At 43.2% G+C, this 15604-nt stretch overlaps 2 protein-coding genes across 4 annotated transcripts in view; one reads left to right on the top strand and one right to left on the bottom strand.

The window, feature by feature from the left end:
• The window catches only part of ism1 (isthmin 1), a 12947-nt gene extending 7092 nt beyond the window's left edge, over window positions 1-5855 (top strand). The window contains exons 3-7 of the mRNA XM_020601033.1: window positions 800-1015; window positions 1875-2139; window positions 3755-3898; window positions 4074-4163; window positions 4500-5855. Of these exons, the coding sequence (XP_020456689.1) occupies window positions 800-1015; window positions 1875-2139; window positions 3755-3898; window positions 4074-4163; window positions 4500-5017 (1233 nt within the window). The 3' untranslated portion in view covers window positions 5018-5855. The remainder of the gene's footprint in view (window positions 1-799; window positions 1016-1874; window positions 2140-3754; window positions 3899-4073; window positions 4164-4499) is intronic.
• A 3680-nt stretch (window positions 5856-9535) lies between these two features.
• tasp1 (taspase, threonine aspartase, 1) overlaps window positions 9536-15604 on the bottom strand; it is a 33639-nt gene continuing 27570 nt past the window's right edge. For all 3 annotated transcript variants that reach the window (XM_020600646.1, XM_020600656.1, XM_020600639.1), the window contains exon 14: window positions 9536-11586. In XM_020600646.1, coding sequence (XP_020456302.1) covers window positions 11494-11586 — 93 coding nt within the window. In that variant the 3' untranslated portion in view covers window positions 9536-11493. The remainder of the gene's footprint in view (window positions 11587-15604) is intronic.

The raw sequence follows: 15604 nt of genomic DNA, 5'->3' as shown, positions 1-15604 counted from the left end.
TACATGTACATTTAGCGCCTATCCTGTGCCCACCACAGTGTGGCTACAGCACTGCTGCTATCCTCTCAGGCCTCAGTCTGGCCACAAAAACAAGGAGCATGATTGATGGCTTTTTTTGAACTTCTTTTCTGCCGCCCCACTGTGGATGATTGCCGACTACTTATGGTTGTCTGTCCAATTGAGGAGTAATTGTTCTTTCTATACATACCTGACAGGGGACATATGCCTCAGCTATTCTTCTGGGACAAACCCCCCACCCCCAGAAGGCCAAATGTTTTTCTGTCTACAAAAAGGAAGAAGTAATTATTTTTGTGATGTTTGCTTAGGTTTCTCTATGCAGGAAAACCATCAGTCTTACATAGCACTTTTCTCCCAGCTAGTACCAGAATATGCTATATTATGTCCACATCATATTGCTATGGTAAAGCAGCTTGGTCAAGTTAAAAATGGAAAAATATACAGTCTGACCATGACACTGGCTCTGGATGGATTATATTTTCGTGGAAGCGGGCACATTCACTGTTACACACTGGCCCCTTCTTTCAGGGCTCCAACCAGTCATGAGTCCGCTGTCTGCAAGATTTATGACAGAGGTCATGGCCACAAGCATCTCTCAACATGGGAGACCAATCTAGTGTTGCTGAGTATGCAGACTCTGTAGATGTCATGTGATATAGAGAACCCTTAACATTCACAAAAAATGGGAGAAAATGCTTTTCAAAAACATTGTAATAATCTTATAATGTGAAAGCACTAGCCAATGATAAAATAATATTATGTTTCTTTTCCTCCTTAACAGAACAGTATAAATGCAAAAAGCAGCTCCTCTGCCCAGTTGGCTCCTGAAGACCGACGGTCTGGTCCAGAACATAGGTTGGCCCACCAGCCTGCCACCCTCCCCTGGGCACAAGGCAGCAGCATACACAGGGACGGCCCTGGAGCTTTCTTCCTAGATCTACACAATTTTCCCGACCTCTCCGGAGCCGACATCAATGGGCAGAATCCAAACATACAGGTGATCATGTGTGTCTGTGCATCTGCCAGTGTGTTGTGAGAGTTTTATTCACTTGTAAGACATGGCTACTCAAGCACATAGGGCAGGAAGCACAAACAGGAAGGAGGAGGATAGCTTGGTGCACATCACTACCCCCACCCCCCCGCCAACCCCCCCTTCCCCCACATACACACACACACATCCTGGCTCACAGTGAGGCTTAGGATAGACACTAAGGTCTCATGTCCATCATAATAACAAATGACACTAACATGCAATACCTCACTACTAATCCATGGGCAGCAAGACAGCCAGCAGCTTACAGTATATAAATGTGTAGCAAACCCTTGGCCATAAGTCCCTCAGTGGCGCAGATGGCCGGGTAACCGCTGCCATGTTTAAATCATTCTCCTATCTAATCCAGCCAGTGGGTCTTTCCATTTCTGAGAGCATCACTGCCAAATCCGAGCATGAAAAAAGTGTATTAACATCTCAAGATGTGGGAAGAGAGAGAAGCAAGCAATTGAGCAAAGGCGTGAGGCTGTGGGAGAAGAGGAGGAGAAGGGAGGTGTCTTTGATCCTGGGATTCATCTGGCTTTCATGGTCTGGAGGAGGCCGAGTAGCCCTTTGAACTTTGTGTTTAGGTGGAGAGAGCCCCCTGAGGTGGGAGGGTGGCTCTGGGGCAGGGGTGGTGGTCCCTCCATCTGGCAGGCATATGTGTTAGGACAGAAAGGGGGAGGGGTTAGTCTGTGTGCAGAGGTATCAGGAAGTGTCACCTTACAGCACTCAATCTACCCATTCTGTCCAAAAATACTATTTAAGTATCTTCTTTCATGTCTCTGCATTAAATGCTGACTAAAATGTCTGCTTTTCAATACAGGTGACCATTGAAGTGGTGGATGGGTTGGAGAGCCATGAGCCCGAGAAGGGCCTCCGTAAGGAAAGCAAACCCAGCTGGGCTTCTCCTAACTGGAGAAACTGGTGGCCTCACACTTCTTCATCCTCCTCTTCCACCACTCATCAAACAGAGGAGCACGATCACTCGTATGGGAGCAACAGTGAGGACAGCAACTTCCTCAGGCCACCAGCAGACTGGGACAGGAGAGGAGGCACGGGGGGAGGAAGCAAAGCTCAAACTGAATATGGTGAGAATGACAGGAGGGTGTGTGTTTGTTTGACAGGAAATGAGTGCACAATGCACGCTGGAGAATATTTAGCAGGATCCAAAGGCTCTTATTTGAGCACCGGTCTTCAGCGTTTCCACAGATGGCCATAGTCTGTTGTGGAATCTGTAATTTACAGATTTGCTGATTTAAGCTGTCACCATCATAAGTGCAGTCATCCCAGGCGAGCCTTTAGGAGCCCCTGACGGAAGCCTTTAACACCCTTTTATGAGTTAGATTCCTCTGTGGTGTGGAGCTAGCTACGTGACACAGTTTAACACCTTGCGACATCAAAGTTCAGCGGCAGGAATGGGGCCAAAAGCCCTGTCAGGCTGCCACACCATTCCAACAACACTCTCTAAAAGTAACCCCACAGATAAATCTGCTGTGGAAGAATTTACACTTACTGTCATACAGTATGCGTCAGGTCCATGTTGTAGCATGCCCAAACCAACACGGTCAAACAGGAATGCATGTGCTGTGGAAAATGTCATTTTATCCACTTGCACTTGCACTACAGTGGTAAGCAAGGCGATTTTAAAATCTTTTTTTTTGTCAAACCATAGCCCATGTTTAATGGTTTAATGTTTCTGTCTTCTCACTGCGGTCAGCTGTCTTTCATCCTTTATTTTATACCACACTAATGGAGAAGGAAATATTTTAACATCATTACTGTCCTGGTTTTAAACCTAATACTCATAACTATGATCATTCAGTGAGGGTCATCTGTCACAAGCCACCAATAGTACATACAGAACCTTTGGCTCATCTGTGAGTGAGGGCAGAGTGTTATCAAGTTTTCTAAATTCAGTTTTATTTGTGTGGCCACCTGCTCTATGGCCATGCAAAGCTATGGAGAGGGGAGGGCAGCCACCCTAGATGGCTAGCTGGACTATATTCTTACAAAATGCTCATAATGAGAGGCAGATGGCAGCTGGGGGGTGTAGAGGAAGGTCTGGACCCTGGCCAGAAATACTTCCATCCCAACATGCCCAGATTAATTCTTCTCATTGATGGAGTAGTGTTTTCAAGATGTGTGTGCAGTAGTGATGGTGGTGGTCAGGTTAGGTGGTCTTAGACTCTAGTATAACTGTTTCCATGTATACCAATTACAGTGATCTGCTCCATGATAATTGGAGTTAAAGAGAATTTCTTGTTTTCTTTCATTTCCCATTTTCAAACCAATGAATCACAGATACAGCAACTGCATGGTGTCCAATGTCACTGCGCCAGAGATACGGGGAAATGCCTATTTGTAATTTGCCTACCAGATCAACAGTAGCATTACTGGGATCCTTGTTACTTCACTTACTGAATACACGTCCTCTTTGCCTTGGACTTTTTTGGTTCAACAGCTTTATGTTAGCATGTGCAAGACGGTGTTATGTGTGTGTGTACATATTGACAGGCTTATGTGGTGTCTGATTTGAAGGGCAAAGTCAAAAAGAGCTTTGAGCTTCCCCACTTCCCCTTTCATGTGCTCTCTCACTTATTATTAGTGAGACATGCTAACAGGCCTAAGGAAGTTCAGCATCAGAGCCCCGTCATTGGCCCTGTATCACAGCTGAGGATTTTTCTCTCTTTCCTTCTGATCCAGACTATATGGATGGAGAGGGGGACTGGAGTAACTGGTCAGCATGTAGTGTCACTTGTGGAAATGGCAACCAGAAGAGAACCCGGTCATGTGGTTATGCCTGTACAGCCACAGAATCCCGAACCTGCGATATGCCCAACTGCCCAGGTGAAGTCTTGATTATGGATCACAGAACCAAACAAACAAATGAATAAAAGAATAAAAAAATACAAAATCCAAACCAATAAAAATGTTAATGAATATTAGGGGACAGTTTATGAGTGTGCTTTATCAGTCATTCATCTTTTGATCTGCCTTTTACTGTTAATTCATCTCTTTAAAGGTATCGAAGATGCCTTCAAGACAGCAGCTACTGAAGTGAGCCTTTTAGCTGGAACAGATGAGTTCAATGCCACAGAGCTCTTTGGTGTTGGTAAGATTGTGCCTAACTCTTGTCTTACTGCAGACTATCCCTCATCCAGATGTTCTTGCATTATCAAAGGCAGTCCATCCATCTGGCAGCAGTGCTCCTGCACACATTCCTCTTGCTGAAGCTGTACTTTATTAATGTGCAGAGATGAAAATGTGTAGCAGGGCAGGAAGAGCACCTTTTGCCACTGCCCACTGTCTTTGTCTGTCCAGTCTTAATCAACTCAGTGAAAACACACCTTCATATTAAACATTACACCTTCTCACACTTCTGGTTTCATCTTCTAATAATGGAGAGTAAACGAGCGATGCAGCATTTAACAGTCTTCATGTCTTCCAGACACAGACAGCTGTGAGCGTTGGATGAACTGCAAGAGCGACTTCTTGAAGAAGTATATGACCAAGGTGTCAAACGACCTTCCCAGCTGTCCTTGCTCTTACCCAACTGAGGTGGCATACAGCACAGCAGATGTACACGATGCTCCTACACGCCGAGATTTCCGTTGGAAAGATGCCAGTGGGCCAAAAGAAAAACTAGAGATCTACAAACCCACAGCCCGCTACTGCATCCGCTCCATACTGACACTGGAGTCCACCACACTGGCCGCACAGCACTGCTGCTACGACGACAACATGAAGCTCATCACTCGCGGCAAAGGGGCTGGTGCACCAAACCTCATTAGCACGGAGTTTTCAGCAGACCTGCACTACAAAGTGGACATCCTGCCGTGGATCATCTGCAAAGGAGACTGGAGCCGCTACAATCAGGCCAGGCCACCGAACAACGGGCAGAAATGTCCTGAGAACCCTCAGGAGGAGGACTACTACAAACAGTTTGAAGAAGCAAGGGAATTCTAGCCCTGTGCAGAGTGAATGAAAAAAAAACACTGCTTAAACGTTCAGCTAAACCTGAGAAATGGTGCTGAAACCATTTTTGATTCTGTTTTGGGTCTAACACGTACTTTTAAGCTCTGAGGAACAAGACTCACTGCTCTTTTGAACCAGGAATATAAATCCAACAGAGTCAGAACTCTTTCTTGATCATAAGGAATGTTTCTTGACAGGCAAAATAATTTTGCTTTTTGTTTTTGTTCGTTTTTGTATAAAACGTGTCTCTGAAATCTTGCCAGTAATTTGTGTTTCCAGTTCCACCTGTCAGTTTTGGTCACTAAAGAGAGAACTGACTTCATATTATTAAAAGGGAAGATTATTATTCTAGGACCATCCTATAGGTTGTGTTCATGTTTATGTTTGGTGAATCTGAGAGGCCTGTCGTGATAGAAAAATGAGATCCTTCAGGAGTGTGTTGGGGTGGGGACAGAGGACAGGGTTTGAATCTTACAGCATCCCGTTTTCTACCATTCGTCAATTGCAATATCCAGGTTCTCATGTAAATTTGTGTTTATTTAGCATGCAGTTTTTTAAAAATGTTTACCAATCATGTACAACTGTGTTCCTTGTCTTTGAGGCAGATTTTCATTGTAAAAAGCCTGCATTATTTTTGTAAAGTATTTATTAAGTTGTAGCTGCATCTGAGTCGGGTGATGATATGGCTGAATGCTAACTTGAGATGCTTTGTTATCAGTGTGTGTATCACTGTGTCAGGTTAGGATTAAACCGTAATAGAGCGCAAAGAATGTGTGAATTCAAATGTATGGAAAGATTTTAAGATATAAATCTATAAATAAATGTTTAAAAAGCCAACTGATGTGTTGCTAGACAAATCTTTTCATGCGTGATTTTAATGGAATGTATATATTAAAATTTCAAGCAATGTTTCATCGGCTGCTATTAGACTTCTCTCCTGCTGTCAGAGGAAATTAGTCTGCAGGGAAACAAACATTTCATCTCATCAATTAAAACTCCTCCAACAGGCTTAAGTCAGTGCACAAGACTTTCATTAGTTCCATCCACTGTGGCTCTCAGAGCAGGCCTTTTGATGGGATTGTGATATTCCTTCAGAGGGCAAGCGCCTTGAACACGACTCAAATTCTTTGTCTTTGGCATGTATCCACACATTCCTGAGTAATTTCTCAGTTTACGCACACACTCACACACACACACTCAACACAGACAGGGAGCATTGACCATTCCATCTCATCTGAGCACTGCAGTCATTGTCACACAGAGAAAGCCATTCATAGTGCCCTCATTCCTGCAACCTTGGGCACGGCACAGCTGGCTGAATGCGGGACTTGTCTTTATAATGCAGCAAGCCCCGGCACGTTTCACACCCCTGAGGTGCTGCTTGCAACTGCCTGCTTACTTCACTAATCCAAAATTCTCTACACATGTTCCTCAATCCATTTATCCCAAACACAGCCTTTTATCAAGAACCCACATTCAAATATTTACTGGAAACCACTCAGATACACTGCAGACATATTTCAACTTCAGCACTATCAGACCCGTAGTGGGTAAAGCTCTTTTTAAGTCTTCTGTCTTCAGTAAAAGTATGGTTCAAGGCTAAGATTACAGTAACCGGCATGGACCGTTATCTTAGCAGACCGCCTGCAGAACAGGCCCTGAAGATCAAAGTGAGGTGTTTGTCTTTATTATGAAACATTAGGGCTGAGCTCAAATTGATGACATACCTACACCCCCCTCCCTCTGCCCCTAGTATCTCTTCTCCAGACAGGCTCCACGTGTCTCAGAACCAGGGCACTACTTGTACACCCTCCTCACTTTTCGTCTCTCGTTACTTCTCCCCTCCCTTGCAAACGCTAGCACAACTTGTACCGTGACTCCTCTGCAGAGGTAGGAATACAAACACAAGATGGCTGTGTGTAATTTGTTTTAAAAATATGAGAAGGCAAAAATACTGTAGAAAGTACAGAGAAAGCTTGTGTGTCTATGAGGCCCCGCTTTTTGTGTTGCTATTTCCAGGATTCTACTCTGGTATGTTTCAAAGGCTGCAAAGCATCATATTAGTGGTATATTGTCAAGGATCCGAAAGGGCTCATTAAGCATAACCAAGATATGATTGTTGGTATTTTGCCTCTATTTTTGTTATGAGAAGGAAATTATGTCCAATGATAATGCACCGTACTGACATAAACACTAAGCCAAGACTGACAGGAACAGCTCGGGGATTTCTCTGTAGATCTTTACACAAGAGTTAAGTGTGGGAATAAGAAAAGAAAGTTTAAAAAAGAAGGCAGTGTAAACTTGGATATGTTAATATTGTAATAAATTAAGAGAAACCTCTGTCTTTTTTTTTGTTTTAGAAATATTTCACATTTAAACAAGTTCAGGTGGTTTATTTCCCATTCTCACTGTAAATAATCACAATGCAGGGTGCCAATCAGGCAGCTCTTTGTTTTGCCACATTATCCAGATGTGGTAGAGCCAATTTTAGCTTCTCCACTGCACTTTCTTGGACTCATTCCCTTGCTATGCTGCTTTATGGGTGGTGTAGCACAATGCAGGAAGTGTCTGGGCCACAATACCGCAAGGCCCTAACTGCACTGCAAACCTAATTAAAAGCTTTTTTCTTTGGTCTTCTCATCTGGAATTGCAGACCTGGACCAGAAGCATGCTTATCTAGCCACTCTGTCTCTCCTTCTCAACCTTCACACCTAATGTCCTACCTGCAAAACAGGAGCAGAGTCACTGGCCCTCTGCCTGCCATAGGCCTGCATCTTTGGCACAGCAAGTCGGGGGGGGAGGAGGAGTGTATGGTGGGGAAAAAACGTGCCTGGGTGTGCAGCTGAACAAACAGGTGAAGTAGCTGTGGACCATCTGAGAAGGCAGAGTGCCTTCAACCCCTGCTGCCAGGATGTTGCTGAGACATCTGTAGCTACACCATGAATGGCAGAACAGTGACAAAGCACATATCTAAATACTCTAATTCATTTGGACACATGGAATCACCATGCAATGAATCATCTTGTTAGATGGCCACATGGCATCTGCCATTTTCTATACATGTTTAAACAACAGCTAAAATAACATGCACCTGCTCATAAATTAAACTGCAAGCCTCTGTTGTCCTTAGACAAATGAGGACAACAGAGGCTTTGAGTTATTACATGAAATCAAGGAAATGCAGGCACAGATAAATTCTACACCTTGGCCTCAGAGGCCAGGGTGAATAAACCACTATGAACCACTCTTAACGTGATAAGAACAGATCCGGCTATTCATAGAGGTGACAGACGTCTGTCTCCTCTTATTCGTCAGGGTCAGTTCTGGCTTGGTCTGACGAAAACAGTCCCACCCATACACCGTCTGTTTTTAACCCAGTGTGTGTACGGGTGTTGATGTTAGACACCGGCACAGGAGGGCTGTAACGTGTCGAGGGGATTGGTGGCCCTGAGGTGGTGAGGGAGGGGGGTCAGCATGAGCACGGAAGCTGCATGGTGGTGATTCACTGTGACAAGACCGCTTGGCATGTGTGGACAGCAGGCCAGGTAGGCAAGGCTGCTGCCTTTGATCTTTATTTGCTCCGCCGTCTGTTTTGCATTTAAGAGCCTTGTTGAACGCAAGGCCTTGGATACACCTTGAATGGCTCAGGGCCCCATCCACTTTTTAAAGACCCAGGATCCATTTTCAAAGCTAAGGGGATCCGGGACAGAGAGAAATGATGTTTGAAGGGGAAGGTTCTGTGCTGAATAGGGCCGAGGGTCTCCCAGCAACAAAGATTAGCTCTGATGAAAAGAGGGTGCTCTGTAATAACACAATCAAGCTACTGGAGAGGAGTGTGAGTGTGGGTGAGGGGCAAGGTAACATAAGTCTCCTTTTAGCTGAACCCTCAAGATCAAACCAGGGTCAGGAGGCAGTGGAACAAAAACAAACACACATAGCACTGCCCCCAAAAACCTTTGCCTGCTACTCCTGACCTGTCAAATGCATTCTGCATGTTAGTTATAGCAAAAGACTGTGACACATTACACCTGCAAGTTACAATGGCTGAATATCATCAGTACATGGCTCTATGCCACAACCTTTCATGATGTACTGACAGGGAGGCATCTCTCCCTTCAAAGAGTGAATATATTTATCTTGAACATCTCTATTGCACATTCCTGTAAGATACTACAGTGGCCACGAACCATAGCCAGCAGCTGGACAAACTCTTGCCCTAGAGACTCATACAACTGATATAAATAACACTCCCTTCTCTAATAAGTCTTTAAAAGTATATGTATGAACTCAAATCAATGCAACTCGGAAGAAAAAAGTTTTTTGAGAAACACTGGAGCATGCAATGTTTTGGTTATATAATTCACTCTTTTAAATAAAAAGGGAAAGCTTAAATGTCAAAACAAAAAACAAAACACTGGCTCAGGAAAGGAGCATGCTATATGTGGGAGGGACATTTTTAATAAGTCAGAGGTTTCTCGACAAACACAGACTTATTTATATAGATATTTCCTCACTCATGTTGAAAAGTTTCAGCATGCTCACAAGTCCTTCCGCACAATTCTTCTTTCACTCCAATTACAGTCCAGCATGTAATTTATTCCCAGACTATACATTTTTGGCAGGCCCCAATTCAGATTATGATACTTAAGCTGTCTGCTGGGGCTTGCACAAACTGCTCTCCAAATAGCAATGTGTGTCTTTTTCAGTTCAATTGGAAGAATGTGTCTCATGCCATGGTGTTTAAAAGACTAAAGATAGACATAGAAATGTAGCAACATAGATTTTATTTATGTTTTGAGCACCGCAGAGAGCTGTGCACATATTCCCTTTTCCATAGCTTATACCATTTTATATTAGTTACATTTTCAAGTAAAGAATAAACAAGCTCTATTATAGTTTTTGTTGAGACTGAAGTTCTTAGTAACTGAGTGAAACAGCAAAACCACAGTAACTTATTATGCTGACAGAAGTATCAATTTAAACAATTACTCCTTTCAAGTACAATTCTCAACAGCACCATTTCATGGGCTTGATGCATAAATTAGTTTTAGCTTACCTTTTATTTAAAGCAAGAAAATACAACTATCTGTCAGTGTGTGTATATACAAATATAAATTGTGATTTTTAAATGACGACTAACAGTCATGTTTGATGGTGTAGTCAAATGCTGCTTCCTGAGCACTATGTGTGTGTGTGTGTGTGTGTGTGTGTGTATACATATATATACTGTATATATAGGTGTGTGTGTGTGTGTGTGTGTGTGTGTGTGTGTGAGTGTCAGCATAACTCTGGAAGTGCATAGCTTTCTACTTCTTAATCGACTCTATGCCTGTCAGGGAACAGAAAGTGGATTTTGTACATGCAACATTTACATATTCACATTTTAAAAAAGCAATGCACTCTGTGGCTAAAATGGTTATAAATGTCATCATGATCTAAGATCCACATTATGTGACATTTTATAGGTTACATCCCAAGTGTCTTATAAGCAACGTTGTTTCCCTCACTTGCATCTTTTCCTTGCATTTCACTCCTGCCCATGTAGAATGTGAGGAAAAGATAAGGAGAAAAGACTCAAGGAAACATGTTATTAACAACATGAGAAGTCCTTCCCCAGATCTCAGACCCTTTATCTGAACCTTCCAATCACCAGTTGATGTCTAAAGGGGCATGTCGGCTCACAAAAAACTTCCACAAAGGTCAGTTTTGTGTATCCTCGGTCATGCTCCTCCAGCACTGTCCTTGGTCCTCAGAGCCCATATAAGAGACTTAAAATGTCCTACATCGATGAGGACCCATCTTATAAGAGGCATGAGATGTACCCATAGAATGCTGGAGGATTAATAGCATGTACAAGCTCATGGACTGCACGTGGTATTGTTGTAAATTGTTTTTATCATCATTGCTCATCTCTCATAGCTGTAAATGATTATATGTAACAATCACCTTGACTAGCAGGCATTCAGCAGTGTACACTCTGACATCTTTTCAAACTTGAAAAGCATTTTAAGAACAAAATAAGGTCTTGCATTTGAAATTCCAAGAGGTCTGAAAATATTCACATCTGTTCAGCAATACAAAATACCATGAACATCCACCCTGTTTTCCTAAATTTGAGCTTGTATACAAAAAGGAAGGATGCCACTTTTAATTGAGAAAAGAGTAATAAAGAAAAAATAGCGAATAAAGGCAATGGTGCATCAAGTCTAATCCAGATGACACTGGAGAGCTTGGGTAAGTTGGCATAGAGTACTGTACATGCTGGAGGCAGACAGTGCAAAGGGAAGTCCTGTAAGAGCACTAAGTAGAAGTTAACACCATCTCTTAGTCCTACACACATGTGAAAACAGCCAAAGCTTATTACTTCTGGTATCACAAAGGTGGTGAGGGTGTGTGGGTGTGTTGGTTGGTGGAAGGGTTTGTATTGGAGTATTGCTGAAGAAGCCCAGAAGGAGGGAGAATGCGGCTCACTCTACTACGCTCATCAGTCGACACACACCTCCCTCGATGGCCAAAGACTGCCCGGGAATGGTCCCAGATGGTAATCTGGATATGTGTGTCTGCAGGCAACAAAAGAACACACACACAGACACACACAAAAACACACAAAATGAAAAAAACATCCAACAAAAAATGTTGCAACAAAACTTGAGCCAGGTTTCACTTTTTTTTTTTACTTGACTCTCCTTTTGTTTGTTACAGATATCTGGATTAGGGCCCTCTTCCACTGCTATTGTATGAACAGAACAATGTAACTTGCTGCTGCACTAACAGACAGGCTGTATAATGATCTCATTTTGGATGATTAGTGCAGTGTGGAGTGTTCAAAGCATAACCATAATCCAAGAATTCCTCTTCTGTACCTATGATAGAACTACTTTTATAAAACCTTACCACCAGTAAGCTACAGCCAATAAAGAGGTCTGCTGAGTAAAGTCTCTGCTATGGCTAATCCATCCATCCATCCATCTTTGTCCGCTTTATCTGAGACCGGGTCACAGGGGCAGTAGTCCAAGCAGAGCCTCCCAGACTTCCCTCTCCCCACACACCTCCTGTAGCTCCCCGGGAGGAACCACAAGGCGTTCCCAGGCCAGCCTTGAGACATAGTCTCTCCAACGTGTTCTGGGTCTGCCCCGAGGCCTTCTCCTGAAGGGACATGCTCGTAATACCTCCCCAGGGAGGCGTCCAGGAGGCATCGTAAACAGGTGCCTGAGCCACCTCAAGTGGTTCCGCTCAACGTGGAGGAGCAGCGGCTCTACTCTGAGCTCCTCATGGGTGACTGAGCTCCGCACCCTATCCCTAAGGGTGCGCCCAGCCACTCTCCGGAGGAAACTCATTTCTGCCACTTGTATCCGCGACCTCATTCTTTCGGTCATGATCCAAAGTTCATGGCCATAGGTGAGGGTAGGGTAGAAACGTAGATCGACCGGTAACTTGAGAGCTTCGTCTTAGGACTCAGCTCCTTCTTCACCACAACGGACTGGCATGGCTAATTTACTCTCTAAATTTTACAGTTCTAATAATGAAGTTCCTTGAGCCAAGTTATTCCAAAGGGAGATTAGACAGTACCATAGAGTCAAATGTTCATTTTGGTCCAACGTGTTCTGGAACCAAATATATTTGTGAACAACCTGTTACACTCAAACACGGTATAATGCACACTTCATGGCCAGTTAAAGTTGGAAACAACAGTTAAGGTCCCCCAGCACAACTATGGAGTACCCTCTCCAGGACCCCACTCACCGGCTCCAGGACAAAGAGTAGAACTAATTAGGAAACAGTATCAGAAGCCATTGTACCCAACACTGCGGAGCTGCATGTGATTTTGGGGGCATCCACAACCACAATGACATTTTGAACTGCTTGCTCTGTAAACAGATGAATTTTAGTGTTAGAAGACTAAATGTAACTTATTTAATACCACAAGGGAGGATAATAAATACAATACAAACAGCAATATTGGTGTTCAATTATATATATGGATACTACTGGTATGTTATGAGCATGTACTATACCCCTGAGGTCTGAAGCAAAGTATTTATATGGAGAAAGTGGAAAAAAGGGAACAAACTGCTACTGTTTTGTGTTTGAGCAAAGACCAAAAGAAGTAAGAGGAGGAGGCAGTGCGCAAACACAGCTGTGAAGACTGGAGTGATACTTCCAGTGGAGGATCAAAGGTGACCGACTGTCCCTGTGCCAATAATGGCTGTCTCCTCTCCTCTTTCCTCTCTCTGCACAGACATTAACCGTGGCTCCAGCCTCAGGGGAAGGATTCATCCACTAACTGATCAGGACACTATACTGGCCTGAAATCACTCCTTCAGTTGCAGAAGCCTTCATCTCTACCGGACTTCTTTTTTTGCAGGCCTGAACTATGGCCCCTGGCAGACTGGGGGCAACTGTCACTACAGTGGGACAACAGCCAGACAAGACTGTGCACACATGGCAACACTCTCACTCTCATTATGCCTATAGTACCCCCTATCCGAGTTCATCTTCTTCCCTTGATCTTCTAAAGATGAAGTTAAAGCAAGGTCTTGTTGAAACTCTTTTGAGTGCAAGTCCATAATCATCTAATAGTGACTTGCTAAATGTTTTCTTTTTGATGTGTGCATGCCAGAGGGTTTTCAGTGCTCTTTTAAATTCTTACCACAATGAATGCACAGCTGAAAATACACTACCGAGCACAATTAGCACCTAGCTGTATGACTTCATATATTTAGCAAGAAAACTGTGCCTGACAGTAACTCCAAGGTGCCCTAAACCTCACCACTACAAGAAACCCTGCAGCACATGTTAACACCTTAAATTTTGTTTCATTCTGACAGAATGGAGAACTTGAGTGAGTAAGCAGGAAGAGCTAACGGCTTACTAAACCAAACAAGTGTCTAATTACACCACCGTGCTAAGAGCGCCGCATGCCATTCACAAGCCGTGGCGCTGCTTCCTAACTCCAGGGTACAGGGACACAGTAATGAACATGAGTGACATCGAGTGTGGTCAGCATCAGTCAAATAATGCTTTACTATACTCTGGCTTTATATTTTTATTATTAGTCTGCAGCTGTTTTTGATTCACACGAACAAAAGCTTCACAGCAACACAATATAGTTCAGTGCCAATGTACTCAGATCATATTTTGTCCCAATTTGTGGGCAGTTATTTAAAAGACAGTTTTATGGGTGACAGTGGCCAATGAGTTACCACTTCAACCACAAATATGAATTTATACTGATTTTAAGATGTCTGCCAGTGGCTGCGCTGTCCATCTCAGCACCTTCTTCACAATGTACATGTGGCTTGCATGGTTAATGAATTCTAGCCATGGAATCCATGTTTACAGAACCAGTGTAAAAGTAATAAAAAAGACAGTAGGAATTAAAGGGAAATGTAGAATTTTACAATAGCTGGGCTACGCAGAAAAAAAATGAATACAGGCAAACCTACAGTGAGCCTGTTGTCAGCTTGTTCCCCTGTGACTGAAGTGACCGTGTGACAGGACTATGGCTGTATCAAAACATAACGTGAAAAACACACTTCTATTGTCCCCATCAGAGAAAAACAACATTCTTCTGAGATGTGAATGTGTTTAGGAACTAGAGAAGCCACACATTAACACCACAGCCAAAGGATAATTTTAACTCCATGACTATGTCGCTGGTTTTTTGATGTGGTTTTTGCATTCTTTTCTTTTAAAATAAAGACATAAATAACAATCATGTGCTATTTATTCTCCATGCAAGATGGATAATAAAAACAAAATGTACCGTAATAAAATACACTGATTGTGTAATATACAAAGGAGACAGTAACCAGGAGGTCTGAATTGCATGCAATTTGATTTTCTTTGACTTTACACAATTTGAGTAGCAAAAGCTTTATAGTGGTAATGATGTCCAGGAGGAGGGAATTGAGCCATGGTGGCGGTGCTGCAGAGCCACCACTTCTCTTTCATCTGTCCAATCATGAAAAACAATAAAAGAATAGTGTAACTGTTTCCGAAGCACTGCCACTAGCCTCTCCATGCAGCCGTGTGTAGCTTTAGAAACCATGGATTGATGTTTTGATGTCCAATCCAGTGCAAATATAGGTGAGAGTTTGAATAAAGCCAGATGCTCTCTCTACACGTTACTGCTGCTTTATAGCTACTTTACAGTCTCATGTCATAAGGATTAGGAGACAGACTCAACTTTCCCCAGAAACAATATCTGATTGAAAAGTAAGAAACACCACAAAGGTGCTGCCAGTACAGGGTCTGTGAAATTGGCCGGACATCCAACATGTCCTGGACTGTGCTACAGCATACTTTACTGTTCTCCCAGGTTAATGAAACAGTAACTTAAAATATATATATATATTTAAGGCAACATAGCAGATGTTGAGGACAGCTACAAGTACCTTGGGATCCCGCAGGCAAATGGGAACCATGAAAGGAGGGGATAGAGGCCACTGACATCAAGACAAGGAAGCTCCTTACAATGCACGGCGGGTTTTACCCCAAGTCCAGCAGCGGACTTAAGATATTCCAGTGGAAGGAAGGAGGCCGAGGATTAGTGAGCATCAGAGCCACTATCCAGGA

Source organism: Monopterus albus, unplaced genomic scaffold, assembly GCF_001952655.1.
Source record: "Monopterus albus unplaced genomic scaffold, M_albus_1.0 scaffold3.1, whole genome shotgun sequence".
NCBI classification, from domain to species: domain Eukaryota; kingdom Metazoa; phylum Chordata; class Actinopteri; order Synbranchiformes; family Synbranchidae; genus Monopterus; species Monopterus albus.
The sequence above is the reverse complement of the archived record's forward strand: the minus strand, read 5'-3'. Positions and strand labels throughout refer to the sequence as shown.